Source organism: Humulus lupulus, chromosome 6, assembly GCF_963169125.1.
Source record: "Humulus lupulus chromosome 6, drHumLupu1.1, whole genome shotgun sequence".
Classification (NCBI taxonomy): domain Eukaryota; kingdom Viridiplantae; phylum Streptophyta; class Magnoliopsida; order Rosales; family Cannabaceae; genus Humulus; species Humulus lupulus.
Genome location: NC_084798.1, coordinates 219,217,559 through 219,227,733, shown reverse-complemented (window position 1 = coordinate 219,227,733; position 10,175 = coordinate 219,217,559). Strand labels below are relative to the sequence as shown.

Here is a 10,175-nt window from a genome sequence, read left to right as displayed (position 1 = left end):
TAGAATCGACGAAATAAGAGAGGAAAGCAACCAGCTCATGCGCATATTCTCCCTTCTTATCTGTGATTTTAATTGTTGCATATTCTCCCTTCTTATCTGTGATTTTGGCAGTCTTCGGTGGAGGAGACTTTGTACTAAACACATAGCCTTCAAGATAGCCAAGAGATGCAGTAGAGGCAAAAGGTGAGAAGGAGGCACGAGAAGTAGGTGAAGAAGTAGCAGCAGAGGCCAAAGCGGGAGCTGGAGATGAGGACGCCATGATCGTCTGGAATCCGATACCAAGTGAAGAAACTCAAAAGAGAATAGAAACTCAAGAAGGAATTGATATTGAAGAAGCTCACGTGAGAATCACAAGAGTAAATGATTGTATTTATAAGCAGAGAATTAACAACTCTGTAACAGATTACAACTAATTTCCAAAGAAAAGTGGGTTATTACAACAAACAAAAGGCATTGCTGCTACTACTAGAAGATTTCACAACATGAATGAAGATGACATAATGTATAAGATACAACAATGGCCAAATTCAAATAACTTGATTGGACTAGTAATGGCCTAGCTATCTTGAATCTGAACCAGGTGTTGGTGTAGGTGGTGTTACTTGTGCACGCATTTGGTTATTTACCGGTGCAGGTGGACGTGTAGGTGGCCTTACTTTCGCACTCGACCTCAGATCTACAAACAAATATATATTATATATTGTATCGATCAAAATTAAATAAAATTCCCAAGTGAGATCGCAAAAGCTTATTATCAATTCGCATAAACAATAGCATAATCCCCCGATTCGATCGAACGAATTAATTAATATGTAAACTACACTAAATAATATATATTATGCAGAAAGTAGCAGACACTATATATATATAATTATATATTTAGGCACCTCCAGTGATAAAATAGTTATTTGCTGCTATAATAAGAATGATCATCATCATAAAACCAATGACAGAAGAGAACCCCATCTCCCACCACTATTAAGCAAATGATATATATATATCGATGTAATATATATATTACACACACATATATATATATAATTAGAGAGATAGAGGACAAGTTCACACGTACATATCGAAAAGTCTAGGTACGTGTATACTTAAGCGCGTGCTAGAAAAATCATATTGAAAAATCTTGAGTTTCTTTCCTACTTATGAAAAGGCCTTTCATTATTAGTTTATTTAGAACATAATAACGCTGAACAGTAAATATAACAGTGAGAATACATTACTTCTTTAATTATTATGTAATTACTATATATATATATACACACATATATTTATGTATATAAAAGTATAAACATTGTAAAATATTAATTGTTGTTGTTTAATTTTTAAGACTAGAACGAATTGATGATAGTATTTTTGTTGCCCGAGTCTTACTCCTGCAATTTTTCTTATTGCAATATGGTAATTGACATTCGTAATTATCAGATTTCTCTGAAGCCCCATTTCTGTAATTTTCTATATTTATTATTTGTTCTTTGCTCAACCGACGTGAACTCCCTTCGCATCTTTCTTGCAATATATGGTGAAGAATGGTTACAATATAGACACTGTCGAATTCACTTTAATAGAATATCCTTTTAAGCTTATTAGGAGCACGTATATATATAAATATATATATATAAATTAGTAATTATTTATTAATTATTAATTAAATTTATAAAAATTAAACCTTTATATTCTATGTGTCAATATTTTTATGATTAATAATGGTAACAAAAAAAAAAAAAAGTACCTACCAAGTATCCAACCTCTTGTTTACTAGTCAATACATAGCAATAAATAGAAACATGTTGATATTTTTAATACAAGTAGAGATTCATTAGAAGAATACAAGAAACCAATATAGGCTGTTTTGTAAGTCATAAAATTAGGCTATGTGAATTGAAAGAAAAGATGATGACTACGCATCTTGTAGACACATAATATATATCACATCTTATCTCCTATTCACATTAATGTATCTGTGTCTATCTGCTTTGTTTTTGATAAAGAGTACAATATGACTGAATCAGAGTTTTTTTCTTAATGCTTGCGTCTTTGTCATATATACAAGTTTTGGAGTAAAGATATCATAATAAGAACAGAAACAAAAGGAAACACAAAATATTAATTTTAAAATCATTTTATAATTGCTGATATTTTTTATTTTCTTATTCAATTTTGGAAATATACATTAATTTGAATTTTTATGATTTTTACTGCCATTGGTTAATTCATTAGTTATATAAATTATAATTGAGGTTTAGTTATATATGTAGGGAAAGTTTCTTGCAAATGTTTTGTAGACTCGAAATAACAATTTACTAATAATTTTTACATTTTTATTTTTACTTAGGATTTAGTTATTTTATTATAAAATAAGTATTAAAATGAGATAAAAAGGCCTATATTTCATATAAAAAAAAATTATTGATGTTACATTAAATTAAAAAAGAAAAAGCGTAAAAAAAAGGGGCAACATATATATAGACCTTGATTTTACCCTATTGATCAAAATACTAGAGAAATTAATTTATAATGAAATACAGCATGTAATTACATATTTCTTGATGTCAAGCTTGTCCAAGAAAAAGCACACACATGAAGAATTCAATAAAATTTTCTTTGATTTTATTAATGATTCACTCAGAATATTATGTTGGGTAAGCAATAAAAAAAAACTCTGATGTGATATTAATGTGATATGACAAAGACGCAAGCATTAAAAAAAAACTCTGATGTGATATTAATGTGATATTCAGTCATATTAAAAAAACTCTGATGTCATATTAATGTGATATGTCATATTAGCCGCAAGCATTCTCATTTTCATCTTCCTTGTAGAAGCAACTACCACTGTTACCTCTCCCAAAAGAAACCACGTTGTACACTGTATCGAAAGTGAGAAGCAAGCTCTTTTGAGTTTCAAGCAAGACCTTGTTGATCCTCTCAATAGGCTAACTTCTTGGGATTCCAACGGAGATGACTGCTGCAAATGGACTGGAATTGTTTGTGACAACACCACAGACCATGTCAAACAACTCCAACTGGCTAACTTATACGATGAAGGTGCATTAAGTGGCAAGGTAAATTCTTTCATACCTAATCTTACATATCTAACTCACTTAGACTTGAGCCACAATTACTTTAACTCCACAATTCCAAGCTATCTTTATAGTCTTAATAATCTTGAAAGTATGAGTCTTAGCTCAAATCATTTGCACGGTGTCTTATCAAGTGCCATTGAAAATCTAACTTCTATGGTTGATCTTGACCTATCATATAATGCTTTAGAAGGAAAAATACCACCAGCTATGAGAAACTTATGAAATTTACAAAGTATTTCATTGAGTGGAAACAAATTTGAGGGAGAAATTTCAGAAGCCCTTGACAGGATGATAGGTTGCAACCCAAAAAGAATTACATCGCTGAGTTTGGATGGAAATTTCTTTTCTGGTCAACTAAAAGATGACATCATTGAGAAGTTTGAAAATCTAACCTCTTTTTCTGCTTATGGTAATATGCTTTCGGGTCTCATTCCTCATTCTCTTGGGAAACTATCAGCATTAAAATATCTATTTATTGGTGGCAACCAATTCAATGGATCTCTGCCTGAAAGTTTTGGATCGCTCTCTGCCTTAGAACAACTTGATATTTATGAGAATCTTTTGAAAGGTGTTGTGTCCGAAATCCACTTTTCCAATCTCACAAACTTGCAAGTTTTAGTTGCTTTTGACAATTTATTGACACTAAGAGTAAGTCCTCATTGGATTCCACCCTTTCAGCTTTCAATGATATATTTAATATCTTGGAGACTAGGTCCCTAATTTCCAAACTGGCTCAAATCACAAAATCATCTATAGACTATTGACTTGTCCCAAACTGGAATTTCAGATGCCATTCTCAATTGGTTCTGGAAATTATCAACAAGTTTTTCATACTTGAATCTCTCTCATAACCAAATTAGTGGGAGTATTCCCAATATGGATTTTAATTCTAGTTCTTTTTGCATGATATACCTGAGCTCCAATAAACTTGACGGCCCTTTACCTCGTATATCTTCTTCTATAACAGAGCTAGATCTTTCTAATAATTCCTTATCTGGGGATATTTCCCATCTTTTGTGTGATCAGCCAAATGATGTGCCCAAAAAATTAAAAATTCTTCATCTTGGAGACAATGATTTATCAGGCAACATTCCTGATTGTTGGATGTACTGGTCATCACTGGAGGTGATAAATTTGAGTAATAATCATTTGACTGGGCAAATTCCAAAGTCTGTAGGATCTCTACATAATTTGAAATCCTTGCACCTTCGTAATAATAGTCTCTCAGGAGACATACCTATATTCCTTCAGCATTGTACAAATTTAAGTGTTATCGACCTTGGTCTAAATAACATTGTGGGAAGTTTACCAAATTGGATAGGAATTAGTCTTTCCAATCTAATGTTTCTTGGTTTTCGTTCAAACAAACTAAGCGGACATATTCCATTTGAACTTTGTCATCTTAATCAACTTCAGATTCTTGACATTGCTCATAACAATTTATTTGGAACCATACCAGGATGTTTTGGAAACTTTAAAGGCATGATCAATAAACCCCATTCGAATGACCTCATCTTTTATTCCCAATATGGGGGTGTGTTTATGGAAAACGGATATGTGGTGACAAAAGGAAGGGAAGATCAATACAACACAATCTTGAGATTGGTGACTAACCTAGACCTTTCAAATAACAATCTATCAGGAAATTTCCCAATACAGCTGACACGTCTCCAAGCATTAATGTCTCTCAATCTATCAGGTAATTCTCTCAAAGGAAGTATTCCTGATCAAATTGAAAATATGATCATGCTGGAATCTTTTGATCTCTCAATGAACCAACTATCTGGAATGATACCTCCAAGTATGTCAAGTTTGACTTTCCTGAATCACTTGAACTTGGCATACAACTACTTGTCTGGAGAAATTCCTACAAGCACCCAATTGCAGAGCATGGATGAATCTTGCTATATTGGAAACCAACTTTGCGAACTTCCACTCCTGAAAAAGTGCAGAGAAGATCATGAGATAACACCTAACGATACAAGCACTGAAGATGAAGAAGAAAAATACTGGTTTCGATTGGGCATAGCGGTCGGATTTGGAGTTGGCTTTCTAGGTATCATTGGTCCTTTGTTGGTCTGTGGTTTCTGAAGACATGCTTACTTTTGGTTCTTCAATGAGTACATGTGGTACAAGATTGAGGATTGCTTTATCAAAGTAAGGTACAAGCTGCAAAATTAGAAGGCTCAATCATGATGAATACTGGTTCCGATTGGGCATAGGAATGGGGTTCGGAGTGAGCTTTGTAGGTGTCATTGGTCCGTTGCTGGTTTGTGGATTTTGAAGGCGTGCATACTTTTGGTTTTCGAAGAATATAGGTGGAACAAGTTTGTGGATTACTTTATCAAAGTAAAGTACATATTTTAATATTATTTGGGTCAATCATGGTTTAAAGTCTTTTGTTATAAGACAGGGTTCTGTTCATTTTGAACTATTGGCTGTAATGTTTCTTGGTTTCCTTGAACTCAGAATACTTGTTTGCATATATTTGGTTGCTTGGTCTTTTATATCTTTCGGTTAAGCTAGTTTATTGGTGTATTCTAAAAGATTGCCCCATTTGTGGTTATCAAATTTCTTTCGAGAGTTTTAATCATATGCCCTCATTCTTCTCGAGGAAGAAATTATTTTGAAAACTTGGTGTGATTATGAAATCTATATAATAACAAAACTTGTAGAAGAAATACATAGCTCTGAATTCCATTAATTTTAATGACCTACATATGGGATGATCTTCTTTATAATATAGTAAAGGTGTGGTGGTCCTGTGATTTTATTGATTAAAGATAAGTAATACATTTGGTCAAAAAGAGTAATACACGTGACATGACGTGTCGGAAAGACAAACATAATGAAGCAAGTCATCTTGTAAAAGTCGGTTGATATTTCAACTTTCTACAGTTTTTTCGTACACAATTATAATTTATATTATACATAATACACTATTATATATATGTAGTATATCAACTTGTAACTCTACTTTGGGAACTTGACTAGGTCCAGCTATATAGCTCTTTTCTTTGGTCAATAATGATATCGATTTCTACTGTTCCCACTTTGATAAAAGGCATTCATCATATTTAGTATAATAATATTCTTAATTTCCTCTCATAGTTTTCCACACATGGGCCATTACACTCAATAAAATAATTCTCTCACCACCAATTTAAATACATATTTTTATTTAAATTATAGTTTTAGATATTTTTATATACGTTTTAACAATACTTTAACAAAATTATATCAAAGATAATTATTAGAATTTAAATACATACTTATAAATACTAAAAAAATTAATTCACAAATCTTAAAATAAATTAATATAATTATAAAAATATAAAATTTTTAAAAAATAATAGATTTTTATTATTATTTTAATTTATAGATAATTGACAAATAAAAATTTATTATCATTATTAATGTCAAAATATTGAGTTTTTTATCGTGTCGTGCTTTCAGACTAGTTTGTTCGTACTTTCGTGTCGTGCCTTCGGGCTTGCCGTGCCCTGCTCAGGCTCATGTCGTGTCGTGTTGTGTTGTGTCGTGTCATGCCAATTTTCAATTTGTGTCGTGCTTAGCCCAAACCCATATTTTTTTCGTGTCGTGTTTGTACCTCCCAAGCTCGTGTCGTGCTAAAAAGCCCGATTCGTATTTACAGCTCTAGTCTCAAGCGAAAAATCAAAACGTGTAAACTAATAAATTGGAATAATTGGCTCTTTATGTTTAGTCGATCGAAGACTAGATAATGCATCAGAAAGTGAGTCATTTAACTCGGCCATAACTTATATGATTTTTCAACATTATATATAAAATATAATTATCTATTACCAAAGTCAGTGGAACTATTTTTGTTCTAAAGTCGGGCATATCACACACTCATGACGTTAATAGTTTATCTTTTTTTTGTCCATTTCTCTTACAAAATTGGGAGCACTATATATATATGTATTAAAATATTGTGTAAAATTCAACACTATATTTGCCACATACATTAATTAGAGATGATCTTATTAACGGTTAATATGCTATAAAATTTTAATTACAACTATTTTTTTTCTTTAAATTAAAACACTTATACTAGTATTAATTGTTCATCTTTTTTTTTTTTTTAAAAAGAAGAAATTGTTGGTTCGTGCCTACTTAATAATGATAATAATTGGTATATTATGGTGTGAGAGTAGTGCTGAGAAGAAAAATCAGTAATTGATCACTTTCCCATAAGATAAGGTGGTCTCACTAGATGTGTCATTAATGGTGGTCCTTCACATATTTATCAAACAAAAACAGGCCAAAACGCGTTATCACTATTTTGTCTAATACAGTTTCAAAGATCAAACAAAAACTAATCCATCATGGCAACTACATTCATTCAACATATTATATATCATTGTCTAGTTTCAAACTTTCAATGTATATATAGGTGATAAAGTAATTGATTTTTTTTTTAAAATATCTTCCTACACTACATTAATTCTACATAATATATATGTATCATTATATTTATATATATAACAGGAACATGCAGTTAGTTCTCATTCCCATATCCATCAACATGGTATTATATTTGCTTAAACCAATAATTCACACTCTTCTCCTTATTATTCTCAATTTTATCTTTCTTGTAGAAGCTACTGCTACCTGTTACCTCCCCCAAAAGAATCCATGACGTACTATATATACATATGCAAATGTGGCCAAACACATGCTGAAACGCTGACAAACCTTTTGTGGTGCATTCTTTCGAATGCCAACAAGACATTTTTTGTGTCATTCATGCATGTTGTATGTATAATATATACACATGAAAGTAATATATTACCAGTGTATATAGTTAATGTAAGTGTGTGTACATATTACCCGAAGAAGAACAAATGAAAGAGAAAGTTAGAGGCATAACTGATACCATATATATTACTGTCCAAATAAAATTGAGTAAATCATTGGTGTCATTTTCTGAGACATTTTGTCAAATACCTTGTGTGCTTTTGAAACGAAAAATTGAGCAAAGTAAAAGTAAAAGATGTTAAACTAAAGAAATCTTCTTGCAAATATTTACCAAATAATATACTAGAAATCAAGCAATGTATAAACCACAACCTATATTTGTACCAAATTCATCTTCTTTTGTATTCTTCTAATTCTGTTTTCTCATTTATGATCAAAATACAAGATTAAAGTGATCACAACAGAGTGAACAACATAGCTAGGGAATAATTACATTATGTAATTACTGAAGTGGTGTTTTTGTGTTCTATGTTTCTTGTGGAAACATAAAATCTTGGAAGCTATTAAAAATCATGGATATAATATGATATATTATAGGTAAGAAAAACAACAAACATTATTGTAGTCAAACGCTTGTTCTCTCATAACAGAGAGTTTATATTAGAGATGTTTCAAAATATAAGATTAGCCACATTATAATATAATCTAATGTAATGCAATGCAATAAAAATAACACGACCATGATTACATTATATTATAATCTTATATATGAAATAATATTAGAAGTTTGATCAGAAAGACAGAGCATCATATCAACTTTTCCTAAAAGGCAGAGAGAATCCACAAAGACAAGAAGAAGAAGACCATACAAATTAAAGGGAAAAACAATAGTATGTTGGAATGTGTTAAATTAACAAAATTATCCTTTTGATTAGATTGTATTAGTGTTGATAATTCAAGTTCGTTAAGCTTTTTTTAACTGCTATGCAAAAGTCTTAGTTTGTTATTGCATTGTTTGTCTTTATTATGTTAATAAAGTATCCCACTATAGGTGGTTGTGTGGACCATTTTATTAATAATAGTATTTTGTTTGCCTCACTGAAATTATTCCATTTTCAAAATATATATAGTGTATTACATATGTCAACAAAATTAATAAATAAACAATTACTTAGTTTCTATGTAAAGTCTTTAATGACGACAAAATTGATGGAAAATAATAATAGTCCAAATTGATATATACATAATTTTCAATGTTAATGTAATAGAAAATCTTTTGGAGATCTCTTAGTTGATGGACGTTTCAACTCCTTTCAAGACTTACTATTTTGTGAGTCTATGACCCCACCACTACATATTTTGTACTATTTCCGTTGTCAAATGTCATCAAGTTTGATTTTTTCAAACGTCTCTTAATCAAGAAATGAGAAATTTGTGTCATGAAATTTAATGTCGAAGACCAGAAATTATATATACAGTGCAATTTTTCTCATGATTATTTTATATTAGAAATTTTCTTATAAAAAGTTAAAAATTCATCCAATGCTCAACGGATAGTACTAAAATACTATATTTTTGTATTTTGAACAATGGAACATTTTCTAGTGTAATATGTTTAAATATATATTGTATTTAATTAATAAGGTTATAATTATTCATAAATATATTTAAATGTAGATAAAAATTGAGATTTTAGATAATATACAACTGTTTAATATTAATAATTAGCAATTTAAATGGCGCTGGGAGTACAACACAAAGTTAAAATGCTGTCAAATTTTAAACTTTGTTGGAATTACTTCAAGTAATCAAGAAACCAATTGATCACATCTCTTTTTGTACACACTGCCCTATACTACTTTTGAGAAGATTGTTGAGATGAGAAAGCACATTCGATTATTGGAAGAGCACATATGATCCCAATTCATTGTATCACCCTCGAAATCTCAATATCCACCTCCACCACTTGATGATCCCAATGCTGAAAAATCGGGCAAGTAAGTCAACCTTCATATGTATTTTCATTTTTACGAAAACTCTTCTGCTTAAATTCACTAAGAATTAATTTAATGCAAGTATCTTAGTCTACTTTTTATTATATCATCACAATTTTATTATTAATATGAACTAATATTTTTCTTTTTTGAAAAAGTTATCTTTGGAGACCTTACGAACAAAGAAAATCATCTTGTCCCTCCACCGACGAACTAAATGGGTTCTAACAACAAATAATTTTCATCAATAATGAAATAAAGAAAAGTTATAATTATTAATAGAGACCTTTTTGAAAAAGAAATAACTGCAACATATAATTTCAGAAATAATGCTATTATTTTTCTACTGCTATCTAATGCACGT

The 10,175-nt window shown here is 30.5% G+C and overlaps 2 protein-coding genes, 1 long non-coding RNA gene and 1 other non-coding gene across 4 annotated transcripts; 3 read left to right on the top strand and 1 right to left on the bottom strand.

Moving 5' to 3' along the window:
* Positions 1-342: 342 nt before the first annotated feature.
* On the bottom strand, positions 343-1,010 carry LOC133783397 (uncharacterized). The gene is made up of 2 exons (XR_009870877.1): positions 888-1,010; positions 343-676 (listed from the first exon to the last, which is right to left on the bottom strand). It is a non-coding gene; the product is annotated as an uncharacterized LOC133783397 (long non-coding RNA).
* A 336-nt stretch (positions 1,011-1,346) lies between these two features.
* LOC133787810 (small nucleolar RNA U31b) lies at positions 1,347-1,438 on the top strand. Its single transcript, XR_009872804.1, has one exon. It is a non-coding gene; the product is annotated as a small nucleolar RNA U31b (small nucleolar RNA).
* Positions 1,439-2,644: 1,206 nt separating this feature from the next.
* LOC133786103 (receptor-like protein 53) lies at positions 2,645-3,933 on the top strand. Its single transcript, XM_062225318.1, has 4 exons — positions 2,645-2,651; positions 2,800-3,074; positions 3,357-3,743; positions 3,883-3,933. Exons 1-4 carry the CDS (start codon positions 2,645-2,647, stop codon positions 3,931-3,933), a joined length of 720 nt encoding a protein of 239 aa, XP_062081302.1.
* Positions 3,124-5,602, top strand: LOC133784523 (receptor-like protein EIX1). The gene has a single exon (XM_062223835.1). It carries the CDS (start codon positions 3,972-3,974, stop codon positions 5,184-5,186), a length of 1,215 nt encoding a protein of 404 aa, XP_062079819.1. The 5' UTR covers positions 3,124-3,971; the 3' UTR covers positions 5,187-5,602.
* The last annotated feature ends 4,573 nt before the right edge of the window (positions 5,603-10,175 follow it).

Coding starts and splice junctions, on each gene's coding strand:
- LOC133786103 (XM_062225318.1), top strand. Junction 3,075..3,356: donor AAGGTGCATTAAGTGGCAAG/GTAAATTCTTTC, acceptor AACAAATTTGAG/GGAGAAATTTCAGAAGCCCT. Junction 3,744..3,882: donor ACAATTTATTGACACTAAGA/GTAAGTCCTCAT, acceptor CTGGAATTTCAG/ATGCCATTCTCAATTGGTTC.
- LOC133784523 (XM_062223835.1), top strand. CDS start 3,972: ATGGATTTTAATTCTAGTTCTTTTTGCATGATATACCTGAGCTCCAAT.